Genomic DNA, 19,971 nt, shown 5'->3' with positions numbered 1-19,971 from the left:
GTCAGGGCAAGATATTGGAGCAGTTTTATTCTTGAGAAAAGAGGAGATTTTTCACAGTTACAGTGAGACGAACATTTGTGAGAACCATTTTAAACCATATAAGAGGGTGTGAAAGTTGCTATGCCATATGCCTGGAATTTACTATGGTAAAACTAATTACTGCCACTGAATGCAAGGGCTCGTCAGCATTTTCATCATCACACCCACCCTCAACACCTTTTCTCTTTTTTTTTTTTTTTTTTTGAGTTTTAGTTTGCCTGAATTTTTTGCCTATGTAGTTTTTGGGCTGCAGAATGATAATGCAGTCTCCAAACTAACACTTGAAATGCCTTATGGCTTATATTCAGGGTGAGTAGGTTCAGTATCCCACTGAAGTATGGTGGACTAAATTATGAGGCAGCTGCTTTTCTACGTGTATTATAGAGGGGAAGAAGGAAAACCGGTTTGTCTCCCAAGAGCAAGCTGCCCAAATTAGTCAGACTAGGTCAGTGTCCAAATGGCATTTTCAGAGATTTCTCTCTAAAGGTTAAATATGAAAGAAACAAAAACTGGTAACTGCTTGCTTGCTTTCTTATTTGATCCAAGTGGTGCCTTGGTACTAAAACCCAGTAAAACTGGCTAATTGATTATTGTTTTTTGTTTAATCTGGATAAATAAGCAATATTTCAAGTGATCATGACCTTGGTATACTGCCTCTTTTTCTACATGGTACAGTTAATGAGCCAGGTCACAACTCTGAATGGTACTGGGCATCCAGCTGACCTGCCTGAGTGATTGATCATCTTGCAAAACAACATTTGTCCATGGATCTTGGAGAGTCAACAAATGGCTGTAGGATGTTTTTCACCTAAAAGAGTATATTTTCTGAAGCCAGTCAGAGAGGAGGGCTCTGTTACTTGCTCTGTGGGTTCAGAGGGAGAACGGAACCTACCAGCTGTTTGGGTGCTTGTCCATGCACAGACCATTGGCTGTGTTAGCAAGTCCTTACCAAGACTGGAAATATGTAAGATGAAGACTCTACCAGTGACAGTATGTGGTGAGGTATCACTGGGATAACCTGTGTTTTTTTGTGCTCCAAAACCCATATTTTTGGCCAGGAATTTTCCTAATTAGTGAGGACAAATTCAGCCTGGATGTTCTGTCTTAATGTATGTACACTATGCCAACTCAGACTTTTAGCATAAGGGGGTACATTTTATTACTTGTCTCCAGAAATAGAAGACTCGAAGTTTGAATCTGAAGTTGCTGCAATCATCCAATTACTTCTCCAAAACTCAGAAAGATCTGCAGGATGAACCCATGGCCTTGTATCACTGACAGCCTGGTGGACTGAAGGGATTCATTGTTCTGATGTGTGCAGGAGGAATTGCTTAAATCCAATGAGCAAAAACAAAGGGACTCTCAGTGCCTCATATTTCCTCCCCAGGATTTATGCAATATGCAAATAAAGGAACCAAGTCTTCTGCACTGAGTGCTCGGGGTGAGAGCACTCTTCACTCTAGCCCAGCGCTTTCAACAGCCACCCGTGTTGATTCGTGTGGATACTCAGAGAAAACTGGAGGCAAATAAGCATGAGTTCTTGCATACCAAGAGCTCTCTGTGCTCACTGATAAAATTAATCTCTCTTAGATTCAGACACTGACTAATTATTTAAAAACAATTGCTCCCACTCCTTTGAGACTCATTAACAGCCCACGTGATGCCTCTGCTATGTCAGGTGGACAAGAACTGTTACACACATGTAGGGAGAGGTCACCTTCCCACATCATTCAGCTTCAGGGCAACTCAGAAATGTGCAATGGGGTATTTTCTTTGAAGGATTTTGTTATCTGGACTTTTTTTTTTAAAAAAACCAACTACAAAAGTAAATGTATGAATACTGCATTATAAGTTGGTAAAGCTAAGAGATATATTGCTATGGGAAAATAGTGATTACAATCTAATTGTCAGATGCATGCCTGTCCCTCTCTAATGAGGAGGTATCACTTGGTTCAATCACGTTGATACTATTATCTCATCTGAGTAAGATGATCAGTATTCTCAACCTAGAGACTGGACTGGAAACAAATAGAGCAGTAGGTATTTCTGGGTTTAGTGCTGAGGCAACTGTAGGTAAATTGACCCAATTCTCTTCATCAATATGTTCCATGACAAATAGCAACCGTGACATTAACATATTAGCAAGAAACAATAGGAAAATTCATAGCCATTGAGATAACAGCAGTCTGTGCTGTGCAAACCATTTCAGGTGTAGTGCCTCACCTCCCTGTGAGTGGCATTGCAGCAGTTTCTCAAGCTGGGTTAGCTGACATAGTAAGGCAAAAGCAGTGCCTGGAATAGGACCCGTGATGTTGATTGCCTTTTTGCTGTTATAAGCATAGCCCATATTGATTTTGCCACCGAGTCCCTGCAAAAATATATTGCATATTACTTTAGAAGGCAGATGAGGCCAAAATTGCAGAAAAATTAACCAAGGGCTTTTTATTCTCAGGGCTTGGAATTGATCAGTCACTTTGATGATCCATTAAGCTGGGTTCAGCACATTACCTTGAGAAAGAAGGGGTAAATGAACTTCTGACCACAAAGACAGTAGAGATGAGATGGGAGAAACATGCCAGAGGGATCAGGTCCAGCTGTGGCAAGGCAAGCTCCAGACAGGGATTTCAAGTAAGGTGAAGATGACCCCAAAACTTCCCCTATGCCAACAGCTTCCCTGCGGATCTGTGCAGCTCCAGCCCTACGCCCCTTGTCTCCTTTCCTCCCAGATTCCAACCTGACCTTCATATACAGGCCTCCAAAAAAGTGTCACCTGCCTCCCGTTACTATGGGTTGAAGAGTTTACCTGCAAGCGATTCCTGGGCACCTGACATGTGTCCTACATGCTGCTGAAAGTGTTACATGGACTGGAAAGGAGGGAACCAAGCATTGGCTGAGGTTGTTTTTGCCTAAGACCACGTGTTAGAGACTTTTGCTTGGCTTGGGGTGGGGTTATGAACTGTGACTGAGGCCAGGGAGGAAACGGCAAGTTCTAGACAAAATGGGGCTACTGAACCTGAGATAACAGCCTCCCATGGAGTGTGGTCTCTCCCTCTCGAGAACAGGCTGCCCACCTGCTCTGGTCTCTGTCTTAGCTCTTTTTACTGGCATGGGCAGAAAATGCTTAGCCAACATATACTTCGGTAAAGACTGTTTTCCTTAGTTCTTCACAATGTGCCCAGCAAGGGCATTTGTTGAAACTCAAGGTGTCTGTTTTAATTTCTGCTGCTGAGAGGCTGCCTCACACTTCTTTGTCAGCGTGGTCTAGTTCACTTTTGGAGGAAGTATGAAATGCTTCTTGAGAAGTGGCAGGGAGGGCTTTGTTTTCTGACTCCTTTCCTTCCCTCAGGTCCAAAGAAGGGTTTCTAGGAAGCAATTTTGTGGGTTTTTTTAGAAGACATAGCACTTCTAGGAAGCTACAGTCACTGTATATTTGGAAGAGAGAAGATGAGTGTATCATTTCAGAGGAATCAAAATGAATTCCTAACATCTATATGTCAAAGATTTCCTCCAAGGATTTTCTTAGCACAAGGTCCATATTTTTCTGAAATTTCCCATACGTTTTCAGGACTTTCATAAGAACATGTGGGCTATATTTGCTACAGAGTGGCCCTTGGACCAGGGTGAATTTTTCCTTCCAAGCATCGAATTCAGCTGAAGCAACCCAAAGATCAAGTAAAAAATTTTGTTTTGCCCCACTGTCAGTGACATGTATGAATGATGGAAAACCATCCATGTGGCTAAACAGACTATCTCCACTCCCCCACAAGTAGTAACTTAATGGATGAAAGTAATATTCATCCTGATCATCTGTTTTGTAACAGGATATTTATCTCAAGCTTTCAAGAATGTCATTATTACTGGGGGAGGAGGGGAATGGGCAGTAAGACAGGATCTCTAATAGATTATTGATGCTGGGAAGCAGGTATATTGGAGGGAAGGAAATCTGCCTGAAACGCTTCAGCTGTGCTGTTGCCCAGAAAGAGGGACTGTGGGCCCATGGTAATACGAGGAGGAGGAGGAGTAGGAAGAGGAGGAAGCATTCTCATCATGGTCATTTAGGAGTCCAAGGAGACTAAGTAGGGTTTAAAAAATGATAGGACCCTGAAAGGGAGGGGGACGATGACACATCTAACACATGTGAAGAGAGGGCTGGTTAGGATGGGGACTAGGGACAAGGCTGTAAAACTGTTTCTGTGAGCACATCCTTAAAAGCTAATTGCATTGCGCTGCAGGGAGGCCAGCAGTGCAGGAGGCTGAATCTCACCTCTGGGACTCTGGTCCCGTTAAGCAAATGGCATGATTCTGACTGACACTGGCCCAGAGTATGGCTCAGTTGTTGTGGCCACCTAAAAATGATCTAATTTAAACTCTATTTCTGAACTAAGGAGCGTGAAAATTTCAAAGCTTTTTGCTTCTAGTCTGGACTTCCCGGGGTGGTATTAATAGCTTTGGTGAACTGTACTCCATTGATTTAAAGCACCTGTGCTTCTGAAAGTCAGGATTTTATCAATTTTTTATCACTTACACAGGAAGCAGTGCTGGGCTTAATGCTATTTATCCAGCTGGACATATTGACTTTGACTTAGGAGATCAAAGCATTTGGGTGAGGGATTGTGTAACATCTTCCTATAAGAATTGTCAGGGGTAAATTTACCGAGGTCTGAAACTTTGATTGATGATCATTTTGCATGAGTGTTCAGCATCAGGAAGCATACAATAGACCCTTTTTCTTAATGGAACTGCAGGCTGTGGCACCTTTAAACATACATATTTTTAAACATGTTTCATCACCTTCTGGAACATAGCAGTACATGAAACCCTGGAGGCGCACTTGAAAGTGAGCTTTGCCTTGGCTCCAAGGAGGTGACTCAAGACCCTTGAAGATACAGCTTGCTGTAGTGCAAGTTGGGAGCCAGTAAGGAGAGTAAGTTATAATAAGTCATTTGTCTTTTGTTGTTTGTTTATTTTTTTCTTTGGGTTTTTCATTGTAATAACAGCATTTCCCAGTAGGTAAGAGGCTGGAAGGTATCTTAGGAGCCCAGAGATTCAGGCCTGTGCTCCCATGAGTCCTCCTTGCAGGACTGCAGGCAACAGCACAGCCTGGCAGATAGATCCAGCCCTTCCTCCGAGGCTAGATAAAAGAGACCTGACTTCTTGTCCCAGATTAAGATGGGAGATATTACCTGTGAATCAACTTTCCCCACTTATTTATATGTGAAGGGTACTAGATGCTTGTTGTTAAGCACTTTGGTGTCTTATATCATCATGTACTAAGGGTTTATTCACATTCTCTAACTTTTAAAAGGCAGGACACTGCCCCCCTTCACTAGTGTAATGAGGAGAGACTGCACAGAGCAGAGCTCAGCAGGGGACTCTAGTTTAGGGGCATTATCTGCCCCCTGACAGAGAATACCTTCTACTGTTGGCTATAGAGGGTATGTACCATGGAGAATAATCTCCTGCCTCTGTCTCAAATAAAGTCATACAAAATACCTTTCCCAGCCTCAGTGGAACTAAAATGATAGTGGTCTCCTCATCACAGGAGGTGTTGTCGGCATGGATGTACTCTTTGGATTGTTGCCCTCACTGCAGTAGTAAGGGGCACATACAGAATTGAAATAGATGAAATATGATAGACGATTGTCTGAGTTCTTCTCTCAACAGAAAATTAAACCCCAATAAGCTCTATAGCATTATAATGGCCCTATTACTGTCCATCTCTGTGTTTGAAAGCCATGCAGAGCTTTGATCTGCTCCAAAAATTATTGCCATGTACAAGACAGTGTTACTTTTTTTTTTCTTTTTTTTTTTTTTTTGGCTAGGTTCTTAACGTGCAGACCATGCCCAAAAGATGGACCAACACTACTCTGGCTTGTTCCATCCTCTAGCTGTGCCTTGTGGTTCGATCCCTAGGGCTGGCTGAGGCTGCAGGGAGCCGTGCTGGCCAGCACTTATCCAGCATTCAAGCGTGTGTGGCCAGCTTGCTGCTACCCAGGGCAGCACGGGCATTTTGAGTGGTGGTAAAGGGACCTGTTGCTGCTGCTGCTGTTTTGTCTGCAAGTTGTAGCCTTGGACCTGAGTGTGCAACATCCTGTGCACAGCTGTTACTGCAGTGTGCAGAGGTCTCCTGTCCTGCAGAAGGGTGGCAGTTTGAAAATGTTCTGTGGGCTTTTCCTTTCTTTTCCTTTTATTTTTTCCTTTTTTTTTTTTTTTTTTTTTTTTTTTTTTTAGCTACAAACAAACAAACAAAACCTAAATATTTGGAGTGCAGATTGCATGGCTCAAGGACTCAGGATGATTAAAAGCAGGAGCCACACAGAGACATCCAGAAATGATTGTTTTTAACAAGACAGGAACTTTGTCTGAAAACAGGATGACCTGCTGCAAAAGACGCCAACAAATCCCTGTAGAGCTTTAGAAAAAACAAGCAGGCGCCTGAGTGTGCTTAAAAAAAAAAAAAAAAATTCCTGCCTTGTAATAAAAAGGGATGTGAGAGTAAACAGGAAAAGAGCACTCCACACTGCGAGCAGCCTGGAGGAGGAGAGGATGGGAAGAGCGCTGATCTGAAAACCTGATATGGAAACTGAAGGGAAAGATTTCTTAATGTTCCCCAGGACAAACTCCATGTGAAAACAGAGCCTCAACGCAGCTTTGAGTGGCAGTTGCCTTCTAGTTCCCGTGTGCCTTTCTACCAGTGGTGTGGACAGTTTGGGAGGGTAGCACAGGCTCCGCAGTTTTTGTTGGCTGGCTTCTGTGGCTGTAACGAAGTGTCATTTCTGACTTGTATGAAATACAGGCTTAAGAGATATTTCTGCTGCATAACTGTATTTCCTGGTGATGCAGTTACTGCAGTTCTGCACACCTGTACTGTAGTTATAGTGCAGTATGGCTCACTCTCCCAATTTTAGTTGTGAATCCCATGACATATGTTTTTTTCCGCTAAGCCCTAGCTCCTCAGGTCTTGCAATTTCATGACTGTCTTCGTTTTCATGTATCTGAAACAAGTCTTTCTAGCCTTCATGCCTGAGAAAGAAGATCTTGAAATTGTAAATGAAATGGCAGTTTACCATAATGTGTAGACCAAAATTCTATTATTGATTTATTTATTTTTTTTGATGGTTAATATTAACATCAAATGCTATTTTAAGCAATTAGGATATTTGGGCTTGATCACATTGGCATTGGCAGAATTTTCAGGCTCAAATACTAAGCAGGTTTCCCATTGCAACCCATGTACCATCACTGAGACACCCGTAGCGATACATGTGGTGGGATATGTATGCAGCATCAGGCCCAGGCACAGCAGAAACTTTTAAAGCAGGTTTCTCCTCAGTGCTGCTCAAAAGTCTAACACTTCCTAGGAATTCACTTACTGCAGCTTGCGTTCACATGTGGCCAGAAACAGATTCAGCAAGCTGTAAAAACCACAGAGAGTAAAAGATTCAGCCTCTCAAATGTGGGGCCTGGTCCCCAGCAAAAGACAGGCGAGTGGTTTGGTTTGATGTCATTGGTTTGGCTTCGTGTCAGGGCTTTTGGCATGGAGGTTGCTCCCCGCTGGGCACCAGACAGCTCTGCACAGCCAGCCCCACCATGGCAGCGATGCTCCTGCTCTTGCCAAATGAGCACAGCTCTTCTGGTTTGGTGGCTCCTGTGGAAAATGCTGCAGTTCAGACAAACACCTATAGCCTTACAAGCATTGATGGGAGTTACAGAGAGGCTATTGGATCTTCTCCCCTGGATGCAGCCCTAAATCTCCAGTGATGCATGTGTCCTAGAGCTCCTTTAGCTCCCTGAGGGCGTTTACCAGCCCTGGCCTGGGAGTGTCTCCATGTCCCTCGGTACCAGGGCTGCCTTCCAGAGAGGCTCCAGCCTTTCTGAGTTGTACTGGGGGAGCAGGGAAGGAAGACTTGTTTGTGAGCTCTTCAGATAATGGAAAAGACATTTGTCTCCACCCTCTTCTGGGTATTGCTTTAAGGCTGACAAAGAACAGCTTCTCCTCGCCCAGGAGGAGGACGGGAGTGCTCAGTACAGGGGCTGCCCTGAAGCTGGGCATCTCAGACTGGGGGCCCAATTCTGCAGCTGTTCACAGGGGTGACAGCTACCCCTGCACGCCTTTTTGGCCCCTGCATTCTGTGCAAAATGCTTCCCACTCAAGAGCTGTTGTGTTTTGATCTGTGCTTAGTTCACCTGCACCATTCCATTTTGCACCTGCTTTCTCGGGCAGCCCAGTACCTTAGGCATGGGTTTTTATTCATGCACTTTTTTTTATTACATAATGGACATGGGTTTTTTAGTTTGCTTTAGTATAAATGAAAAGTGATTTGCTGCTGTTAATGTATGTGACTGCCCATAGGTCAAATACTTATCCATGGCCTGCAGCACCCTTCAGCACTGCACTACTTGAGGTGAAGAATTACATAGTAGACACTATAATCAGAAAAATTTCCAATTTCCAAGAAATTAAATTGAAAATGAAGTAATTCTTTACCTCACCAAGATGGATAGAAATACCAGCTGCTTAGTCTGCCAGTTACCTTACTACCTGATCCTCACATGCAGGCTCACAGGAACACAAACAACTGCAGCGGCATGCTTTGGTTTGCCTTCATTCCTTCCAAACTCACTATGAACACAGAACACAAAAACCTACTCACAGGGTGTAGATAAGCATGTCTGTTGAAGTATCTTGAGGATTTTTTTCTTACAAGATGTTCTTGTCCTCCTCAGACAAGCAAAGACATGATATCATTTATATTGGTCTAAGAAAAATTAATTCTAAGTAGACATGTCAAGGTGGTGACAGCTTGATTTATAAAAGCTTGTAAAATAAGTGTGCGAGGTACTTAAATACATCATTGGGGGGGAAAAAGTTAATTCCTTCTCCATAAGCAAGACATGCTTTAAAGTCTGCCTTAAAATGAATACAGATTGGGTGAGATGTCCCAGGTCCCAGATTCATCTCACAAATTACCAAAGGAGCACAGCAGAAGCAGCATCACTGGAGACCTGACACAGGAAAAAATGTTTCATTTACATTAAAAAATGGTGAGTTCAGGGCAGCTGCTTAGTTTTCTGCAAATATTTTTTTTCTCCATAACTCTGTCTTAAGTAAGACATTGTGGCTTCTGTTCATCACTTTTTATTTGAACAGTGGCTCTTGTGAACCCTTGCATTTACATTTGAAGACATTTTAACTCTTGCAAATGACTTGTTGATCTCAGCTTCTTGGAAGGGAGTCATGGAGTACTGATGCCATTAGTGCAGGATAACTTTTAGGCCATTCTCTTTTTAATGGGCTATGCAGTAATTGGCTATTTTGGCACTGCCTGGCGGGGTCTCCAGCTTGGCCCAGTTTTGCTCTCTCAGTGGCTGCCATGCCTGTGCCCCATGAACGCCTGGAAGCACAGACCTTCTTCCCTGAGAAAAAAGGCCATTCAAACCAACCATTTTGCTGCAAAAAGCTCCCTGCTTTGGGCAGTGAGAACACAACCTCTTCACACCACTGCCCTCCCTCCAGGGGGACACTGCCATTTGCAAGGGCTAGCCAGGCAGCACAGAGGTCATGCTGGGCGTGGAGAGGTGCAGCCCAACGCCAGCGTCCCCAGCAGGGGACAGTCATGGCCACTGCCGTCCCTGAGCTGGCTTTGGGGAGGTGGCTCCTGGAGAAGACAGCAGGGAAGAGAGCAAAGGGGAGGCAGGCTGTGGTTAAGGTGTGAGGAAAAGGGGCTATTTAAGCAAGGGGCCAAGGCTGGCAGGGACCTCTGGAGACCGAGCCCCCTGCCCGGAGCAGGGTCAGCCAGAGCAGATTGCCCAAGATCAGATTCTGCACCTTTAGCTGTCAGCAGTGCAGAAGCAAGCCTTGAAGCCAGAGGTTTAGCATAGCACAGCTTATGCCAAACTCATGCGGAGAGGTTCGGAGCTGTGAGGGATGATGCTCTGAAAAAAAATTTCAACAAAGCTCTTTTTCTTTATATTCCAACTAGTCACAGATTATTTTTCTTCTTGCTCCAGATATTATTTTGCATCATTCTGGCCATATGGAAGAAAGCAATGATGCCGTTCTGATCTGCTGCCTTAAAAATATGAAATGCTGTTTGTGTGATCTTCAGAGTAGATTAGATCTGGGAATTTCCACTTTGGGGAGGATTTTCAACACGTTGAAATTTGTTTTCAATCTAGACAAGCCACAGTAGTGTCAAGTTGTCCTACAAATCAGAAATCCTATCACAAATTGATTTTTAAAATATGTAAATGTTTTATTGATGTTTATAAACAGTGCTTCAAAGCAAGATGTTCCTTTTTTAACTTTTTATAAACTTTTTTCTTTTATAAACTTCCTTTTATTATTTTACATAATTTGATTTTTAAAATATTTTTTTGATAAAAAGGTTAAAAAATATTCTTTTGGCCAACTAGAGCCTCAAAATATTCCATGAGGAAGGACTCTCAGAGACAGTCAGCAGTGGTATCGCTGCTCCCTCTGAAGTCATCACTGACTTCTGGGAACAGAACATGACAAAACCATGAGTGCTTTTAGCAAGCCCAATGTTGAAGAATGCTGTTCAGCACAAGGAGTTAAAAAAGAAATACTGTGAAGATGGGAGCTGTGGGTAAGCATCTCTCCAGTGGTACATGTCATCTATGATCAGTTATACCTAAGTTGTGAGGCTTGATGATAGACTGTGGTGTCTGTTTTCCTAATGTTATAAAATGACATAGGATTTCCCTTACTAGAGGTTGGCTACTCCTGGTAATGGAAATAATACAGCCAACGCAGGTACAACTGCTTCTAAGTCTCACAGAGGGTTTAGGTGTTGCTGCATTACCTTCCCAGCACTCTGGTTTCTGGAGAGATGCGAGCCGCTGGAGTGGCTGCAGTGGCAGTGAGCCAGTGCTCCCAAGGCAGGTTCTCCGCTCCAGCTAATAAATCCCCTGGGAGCTGGGCTGGTAGTGCAGTGCAGTGTGCTGGCGCTTCAGTGGCTTGAAGAAGAGCTGGCCCAGGTGCAATGTTCATGCTCCAGCAGTGCCCCACTGGAGACAGCCCGGGTCTCTGCCCCACATCCCAGCCACTTTTCCATGTTGGGAGGTGGTGCACTTGCATCCCAGCCAGCTCTGTGTAGAAATGATGGGTTTGGGTTTAGCGCAGTGGGGACACAGCCGTCCTGCTTCTTGTCTCATCTGCCCCTGGAAGCAGTATAGACATGCCTGCATGGTGCTTCCCCTGAGCCAGGAATCCTGGGTGGTTTCAGCCATCATCCTGATGGCACTGTTTGTCCCCCAGACAGCTCAGCCGCCCAGACACTGAGATAGAAACATACTTGGGGAGACCATCTGGCATCATTATACTTCTGTAAGAAGTAGGCGAGTTCATTACTCCTACAAGGGCACTTACAGTACAGGGGAGATTGGACTTCACATCGCTGAGTTTACATGGTGTGGCCTGGGTTGTGCCAGCTCAGCCCCACATGGGGATGGCTCCTTACCCTTCCCATCTTCATTCCTTAATCAGACATAAGTCATGCAATGCTGAAAGGTACAAAGCAAAATGTAAGAAGATTTATTAGGGTACATTATACCAGTACTCAAAAACAACACAGCAAAACAAAAAACAGCAACATAGAACTGTATCCACATGTACTTTGGATGAGTTTGCAGCAGCACAGAACCATTTTCTGAGGCATTTGACATGCAAAGTGCACCTATGGCCTTTCCTGGTATGAAATGCAGAACATTTTCAAAGTTTCTTGGCAGTGCAGACAGTGAGTTACTGTTGACTAGATGAAGTGATGCCACAAGTGGGAAGTGATAGATGAGGAGACAACGACAGCTCTTGGGGGCGCAGACAGATGTGTCTCCACTGCAGCACAGGGACAGATGTATCTTGTTCAGTCCAAAATTGCTTGTAAGTTGTCGTTGTCCAGTGTCACTGCTGAGTGAAATAAAGCCAAACTTGATTACTAACACAGAGTCTCTAGTCCTTTTCTCGTAGTCTGAGTCTATACATCATAACTCCAGGTTAAATTGCATATATTGGGGACGAACATAAAATAGCTACAGAGCCCAGAAGTGCAGATGACTGGGGAATCATGTTCATGAGATAAAAATCGTATTTTTCCTTGCAAATGCCAAGGGGCTATTTAAAGAGGAGAATTTTCCTTGGGGGAAAGCATTTCTGAGGGTTTTTTCCCATTGTTTTTCAGCATCATTCCAGCTGAGCCAAATAAGCCAAGCTACCAGAAACAGGGCAGTATCACCCGTGCGTGTTGCAAGAGCAGCTGCGGAAGGGGAGGAAGACAGAGACAAGCTGCTGGGGGAGATATGTGGGGCTTTGGCAAGTTGTTGAGCTATCTCCTGAAGAAACCAAGCAGAGTCCACCAAGAGCAGTCTAGAGCTGCTGCATGAGGAGGAAGAGGAGGCGGGGGTGGATTCTCTTTCCCCAAAATGATCCCGTGGTAAAAAAGAACCGGTAACTATAAGCAGAAAAGAAAGATAAGGGACAAGTGGAGAAAATGCTTAGTAAGGGATAGAAGATGCCAGACCTTCTCATGGTCCACTGACTCCCTTGCCAAGCAGCTGTGTCCTACAGCTGGTGGATAGTCCCAGCTGGTGGATAATCCTAGACAGGGAACAGCCAGCCAGGGAAGGCATTTCACGAGTGGGGTGTATACAAGGCTGTACTTCATCTGCAGGCCTCAGTGGAGGAAAAGGAGCAGAGATAAAGCCCTGATGGGTAGTAGCAGGCATAGATGTGATGTTCTTTCATCATGCTTGTTTATGGTGTGGCAGCTGGGCTGAACATGCTCATTTATATTGCATTGCACAATGTGTGAGTGCTCAGCAGAGGCAGGTACCTGAAAACCAGGCATCAATGAAGGCTGCAGATCTACAGTGAACTAAACCTGACCACAAACAGGCTTTAATATTGCACTGCAGGACAGTAACTCCTGCACTAAAACAAAGAAGAGGTTTGAACATGTGGGTTGTTGGCTTCATGCACTCTGGCAAGGACCGCCATGCTGATGTTTATAAACCATCCTAGAGCGTGTCTGAGAACAGCGCAGGAACTCAGCAAGGGCAGCCAGTCTTCAACAACACACCGCAGTTGAATTTAGGGGGTGAGGTAACTGGACTGGGCTTGGGCCACCCAGCAGCAGTCCAAACCCGGCCAGTAGTGCCAGGCTATACACCTGTGTAGACATAGCTTGAGCAAAGTACTCCATGGGTGCTACCACAGCCTAGGCAGCTTTTGCTGGTGGGACTTTCTGAAGAGAGTAGAAGAAACCCAAGCTGGACAAACAGGGCAAGCAAGGAGGAGAGATTGCAGAATCTTTTGTAAAGAACCCAAACTATAGCAAAGCACATGGAAACGTACCACCTGAGAGCAAACTGTTGCATGTGAAATGCTATGCTGTGATAGGGAGTTGAAGAAAAAAAGATTAGTGACTTTGTAGATGAATGACCAAAGTGCTGGCATAAGAAAATGAGCTCTTGGTTTGCTGTAAAGGCGTTTGTTATGCTTTCAAGTGCTGAGCAACAGGAGTGTACAACCTGTTTCAATTTGGTGGGAAGAGGCAGCTGAGAAGTAGGGGTACTCCTCTGAATTAAAAACTGACTTTGCTAGAGTGGTGTTCCTGGCAGGTTACACCTGTTTCCCACCCCATGCCTTGCTGCCACTCTGTCTGGAGCAACGTGCTCTTAACAATAGCTGGTGGCTGGAAGGTACAGCGTGTGCTGCACTGCTCATTTCCCCTTCCTCCCAGCCTGATTGTTATTGCAGCAGTCAGGAGCAAGAAGGGCTCTTTAACTCCATTAAGCTGTGAGAAACTGCCGCTGTGACAGCGAGGGTCTGACTTCACGCAATACAAAGTTGAGGAAAAACATTTGAAGAGAGAAGATGCCTTCCTGTAAGTACTTAGTACTGTAAAGCATATACATATACACACACACTCACATGCCCATGCATCCGGGAGGAGGTGTGTGTCCATGGGGGAAATCCTGCCTGCACAAAAGTCAATAACAAAAATTCCCACCGACCTTGGCAGGGCAGGGCTTCAGCAACTGTGCATGTGGTGGGACATTGTACAAGCATTCAGGCACACTGTGAGCACTTTTACTCACTGTAAGGCTGGGGGATGGCAGTCTGAGCTGTGCTAGCAGGGCACTGGGATACGGCTGGGGAGTGAGAGCTCATCCTCAAGCCAAGCCCCATGTGCCAGCAGCGTCGCATCACCATGTTGTCATGGCTTCCTGCGTCATGTCTGAGCTGGAGCAGCTTTGCCTGCCTGTGAGTCGCAAGAGCAATCCCAGGCAGTGACCTTGCCTACCTCCAGGGACTGGCAAGGGTCTTTGGTTTCTTGTTTGGTTTTGGCTTGGGGACTTTTCCTTTGTTTGTTTGTCCCTTGTTTGTTTGTCTCTTTAACATTTGTTTGGATTAGTCTAAAAACTGGTAAACTGCCTTCATTTACTCTGCTCCAAGAACAGGTAGGATAGTTTTCAAGGGTCAATTGGAAGAGCCAGCAGGCACTTGGATAACTCTAATCCTACGTTCAGTGGTCTCATCCATCTTATTTCACCCTTGGCTCTGCCTTTGCTGAGGCAGAAATTCAAGAAGCCTACTGCTACAACTGACTTTAGTGGTTACTGTCTTGAATACAACTATTTTAAGTTTGATTGTAATTCTATTCCAGTGGGTTTTTTTCAACTGTTTTGAATTTGTGCAGCTCTAAGCATCTTTCAGTGATAATGTAGATAGAAATTTAAGATCCTAGCATAACAAATATAAATCTTGGATTTCCTTAGGTACCTTTTGGAGATCCATTAAAAGTAATGTAGGGGCCCAAGGTTTAAAGACCTGCTCTAGTATTTTCAGCTATAGTGTGCCAAAACTTAAGTGGCTATTTTCACATCAATCCCTGCATGCAGTGGGTCAGCCACCTGATTTTATTAGCATAAAATGCATATTGTATTTATGGATTCCTCCTGTTCATAACTATCATTTTGTAATAGCTGAATTGTCATTTTTTCTCTCCTTCTTTGGCACTGCAAGCATCACAAGCCAGCATCACCACGTGTGACAGGCACTTACCTGCCACCTTCATCCTGACCACCCACCTCCCAGCCAGGACTCCTCTGTGGGGCACAGAATTGGGTGACTCCCAGAATCAGAGCTGCGATTCCTACAGGAAAGCAGTATGTATCTGTGCCTGGGACCAGACTTGGGGCAGTATGCCAAGTGCTTTTGAGAACTTGACCCCAACTGTAATTACCATAGCTGATGGCTGTCCGCTTCTGAAAGTCTGCTGCAATGTTATGGGTGCTGAACATTCAGAAAAATCAGATAAAGAACAGGCAGTCAGTGGGGTGCTGCCTCAGTTTGGGCGTGACACAACGCAGAACAGGGGCCAGAGCTGCTAGTAAAGGAAAACAGAAATGTGTTCACAGTCATAGACAGTGTCTGGTCAAGATTCCAAATACCTGATGAAACCAACCAAAACAGTATTACTAGCAAACATCAAGCATACCTATTTCTGCGTAAGTATAAAATGCTAAATCACTTCCAGAACAAACAGTCAGAATCTCCTTTGTAAAATACTAGCATGTCCTCAGCTCCTGTGGAAGAGCTCTGAACTAAGAACCTGAATCCAGGGCCTTTCAGTTGCTCTGGGTGAACACATCCTCACTTCCATGCAGAGCCATGGCCCCTTGGCATGCTCTGCATTTCACTGGAACAGACGGTAAAATTGCAAGCTGCTGCAGAAGTAAAAGTGCTGAACTGTTTTGGAGCTCTGTCTGGGTGGGTGAAATTCATTACAATTTAATGATTTTTTTTTTCCCATTCATTTTAAAGATGTGTGTGAACTACTTTCAGAATGTCATTTTCATCTGTGATTTCTTTTTCAGTGAATCTTTACACTGGCTATTTACATATTCTTTACACTCTTCCTTTGGCACATCTGTATGTGGAAGCCTGTGCGGGATAACACATACAGGATTGTGGTAACCACTCTATAAAGACGTAAAGTGCGGTCATTGCCAGAGTGCAAACCAGAGTCTATCAAATTTACCTTCAAACAGGGATCTCAGCTGCCCCCAAACATATCTGGATGACCCCCACATGTGTTTGCAATATGCTGCAATGACATACATGTGTTCCCACGCGGCCTATCGCCACACTGACAGCACAGGCTTCTTTGTTCAGAATCATATTATGCATGTGTTTGTTATTCATGTTTCTGCTTCCCCAACTTTCCTTTGATGTAAATTTAATAGAACTTTTTTCATCATTATTTGAAACAGAAACTCTGGGACAAAAGGAGCATCAAATATAGGACATACTGAATAACATTAGGCAATGTTTCATGCTTTTTCTGCAAGTCTAAGCCATAATAAAACATACACATTTCTCAGAAGAAAAAAAACCTCTCAACTTTTATTCAGGAGCTACAGACTTAGAGTTAGGGTAAGGCTGGGATGCCATGGTGCTGAGCTGACCGAAGTCTACCACAGAGGGCTTGTGTCGAGAGAGGCAAAAGACTGGCTTCAGCTGTGCTAGAGACATTTTATTTTAAGTGGGCATTAGCTTCTAAGTCCCCTGCAAGTCTTATAATGTGTCATATACACATTTGGAAAATAAATGGAAAGATGCTTATATGAAGACCGGGAAAGATGTTTAATCTTAATCTTTGCATTCCTCTATAAATGTTTCTGAGCGACACCTTCACCTGTTGTTAGCTTGCACAGTGTGTGAAGATAATGCTACTCTGTGCTTAACCTTTAAACAAAACTTCTGTGATTACTGGCCCTGGTTCCCAAAGAGACTGTGAGAAATGCACAGGGCAGATGGGAGCAGGCTTTCCCAGTGGATGCTACAGAACATTTCTGTAATGATTTAAAGCCATGTTAAACAATAGCTTGTTCACATTCAAATGCAGAGCATCCCAAGATGCTGCATGAGGCAGGGGAGAGAACTGAAATTGCTTTTGCGGAGATGCTAGGCATAATTAAAGGCTTATGTCTGAATCTTACAGCTTACAAACTGCTGTACAACAAGGGAAACAGCTCCCTAAGTAGCTTTTTACTAAACACTAAATATGCTATCATAACTATAAAAGATAGCTATCCAGCTGCTGGTGAATCGTGTGCTTGTGGTACTGTGGACATCACGTCCCTGCTCTCCCCTTGAATCCATCCCTTCCTGCTGCTGGAAAATAGCAAAGGTCCTCCAAGGAGCAGCTGAAAAGTTTAATAAAAATAAGTCAGAGCTGTTTAATCTGCTTTTGCAATCTGGCTGCACTTTTTCTAAAAATCATGATTGTTCCTTTGACAAAGTTCAGGGTGAAGTGAGAGCTTTTAGCATGGCCCCCAAAGAGGGAGGAGGAAAAAGCTGCTTGCTGTCTCCCCTTTTGACATGACAAATAAAGGCAAATGTGTGAAGGTATTAGAGCCCCACTACAGAGCAGGAAGAGGAAAACAAATGGCACCACACCATATGCCCGTAATCCCAATTAAAATGCATTCAAATTCATTTGTCTTCTCCTCAGGTTCCCTTTTCCACACCAGTGAACAAGCATGTTTGACAACAGAGTGTGGGAATTTCTAGTTCACTGAGCAGGTTTCCTTTTTCTTTGCCCCTGCATCTACCTGAGGCTGCTGCCCCAAACCCTCACCATATACTCCGAAGCAAGACTTGTCTCCTCTTGCCATACAGCCAGGCATTGTACACCATGCCAGGGACTTCAGGAGAAAGCAAACTGGGAAGCAGCAGACATGGCTTGAGGTAAAGCACTCTCAGTGGCAGAGCTGGGCTTTGTAGGAAATCAAATCTTTTAGGCTCCCTGATGACACTATGCTTAACTTGCTGCCTTTCCCAGGCACACAGCTTCCCTCACTTGAGGAATACATGTGGGGAAACATCTAGCAGGTGAGCGGCTCCTTCTCCCTTCAACAGGCACAGAGTTGCAGGCACGGCCGCCAAGGTGATACCTACTCAGTGCCACTGGCAAGTAGGAGACGGGGAAAATGCTGCAGGGTACTTGGGAGGCTGGAAAATACCTTGGAGTCAGCGAGGTCATGAACACATGAGAGGAAGACTGTGTGGGATGTTCGTTAGAGGCTGAACAGATCGAGAGAGGGAGAGAATGTTAGTGTGGCAAATCAATCTGCAAGCATCAAATTGATTTTAAAAAATGCAAAAGGATGCACTCACCATCATAAAATCGAATAGGAAGAGCAACAAATAAACATGGTCTATGGTTCATAAAACCATGGTCAGATAGATAGCAGAACACTTTTCTCAGGCAGGATATCAGGCAACCTCATTTGCAGCTTTTCACATTTCTACTTTTCACAGTTCTAATACAGAACTAATTACATCCCTCTAAAGGGCCTCCTCTCTCCATCTTCCTACTGACATTAAACTTATTGACTGGACATCTGATCACAGCATTGCTTTGCACTGTCTCTTCCTTCAGACTCTCTTGTTTTCTCGCTTGTACCATCTTTCAGTTCTCAACCAAGAATTCAAAACACTTGCTTGTAACTTCGCAGTCTCCAGGTTTTGGGTTTTACATCCTCCTCCTTGCCAGCCTTTTCAGATCTCCATCCCACTGCTTCCCACACAGAGTACAGCTGCCAGGCTGATGATACAGATGCAGAGATAAAATTCAGTTCTCAAGAGCTGCCTTAGTAAAATGATTTTAACATACAATACCAGACAGTTTTCTCTGCATGCATTTTCTTCATGCTTTTAGGTTCACACCTTGACCTTTGCCTCTTGAGCAGGTGGGGCAACCAATGGCAGGAGCAGGGTGTTATCTGCTGTGCTCACTCGTGCCACAGGAAGGTGCGCAGCTGAGGAAGACACCAAGCAAGTGGCTCAGTAGATGTTTAGTTAAGCAAAGGTCTGCTCTGCAGACTGGTAGGAAACGGGGTCTAATGGACCAGGGCCACTTCTTCCTGTTGCCCCAAGCCTGACTTCTGCCAACACTACAAATCTCCTTAGTCCTGCTTCAAACTCCTCAGTGTCTCATACTGTCCCCATCCACCCTTGCAGTTTTCGGATCTTCTGCCTCCTTTCCCCAGTCTTAGTCTTCATGCTGAGCTAGTCTTGGTCCCACTGTATCTACATTTTGTCTGGCCTGGGTCATTCTCTGTGACAGCTTCCAGTGAGCTGCCTGCCTGTGCCCTCAGAAGGAATGTCTCCTACACCAGTTTGCTCCCATCAGCTGTCCATATGCTTTCTGATGACAGAAGGCCTCCAGGGAAGATCCAAAGACAGGATCACATATTAACTCCTTCTTCAAAAAGGCTGAAAGTTTCTAGATAATTTAATCCTGAAAAGGATACCTAGCATGGAAAATCTCATTCAAACATTGGGAAATTTGTGGGAATGGCCTCTTACGAAGAGAAATGCAGTAAATGAGGGTTATTTGTGGCACTCCTGGTCTGTGGTTGAAATAATTATAAGGGCTCTTGCCCACCACTTTCCTAACCAGGAGTCAGGGCTCCCAAATCGGCTAAGTGAGTCTGTATGTCGAGCCATATTAGTGCTGTATGAACTGTAATATTTACTTCAAATCCTCTTGCAGACACTGTACTGATTCAAACTTGATCCCATAGCTGCTACAAACAATGTAATTATTATACAGCTCGTTATCCCCCAACAGCTGGCAGAAATGAGCTTAGTAATTCACGCACAAGCTTGAAAATATGTCTGCACTTCTGTGTTACCCATCACGACTTCTTAATGGCCGCTTGGACAGGCATCTACTGAACAGTATTGGAACTGATGCTTCAGACTGCTCAGAAGAAACGAGCGAACAGGAGGCAGATTCCTCCTGGTGTATGCTGAGGTTATGCGCATGGTCACTTTTTCCTGTGTGACTGTGGAGGCCATGGAGTCTCTGTTGTGTGAGGTAAGCCACGACAGAAATC

At 44.4% G+C, this 19,971-nt stretch overlaps 1 protein-coding gene across 5 annotated transcripts in view; it reads right to left on the bottom strand.

Moving 5' to 3' along the window:
• Positions 1-11,572: 11,572 nt before the first annotated feature.
• Positions 11,573-19,971, bottom strand: part of POC1B (POC1 centriolar protein B) — a 71,932-nt gene continuing 63,533 nt past the window's right edge. Inside the window, exons 11-13 of one of the 5 annotated variants that reach the window (XR_005104311.1) lie at positions 18,245-18,674; positions 18,091-18,151; positions 11,573-15,446 (exon numbers count right to left, since the gene is read on the bottom strand). Coding sequence is in view for 1 of the 5 variants with exons in the window: in XM_037387826.1 (XP_037243723.1) it covers positions 18,603-18,674 (72 nt within the window). In the remaining 4 variants the exon portion in view is untranslated. Of the gene's footprint in view, positions 18,675-19,971 lie in introns of all 5 variants that reach the window. The other 4 variants (XR_005104309.1, XR_005104310.1, XR_005104308.1 and 1 more) reach the window with 4 other exon arrangements.

Source organism: Falco rusticolus, chromosome 5, assembly GCF_015220075.1.
Source record: "Falco rusticolus isolate bFalRus1 chromosome 5, bFalRus1.pri, whole genome shotgun sequence".
Classification (NCBI taxonomy): Eukaryota; Metazoa; Chordata; class Aves; order Falconiformes; family Falconidae; genus Falco; species Falco rusticolus.
Note: the sequence above shows the minus strand (reverse complement) of the source record. Positions and strands in the feature narration are given on the sequence as shown.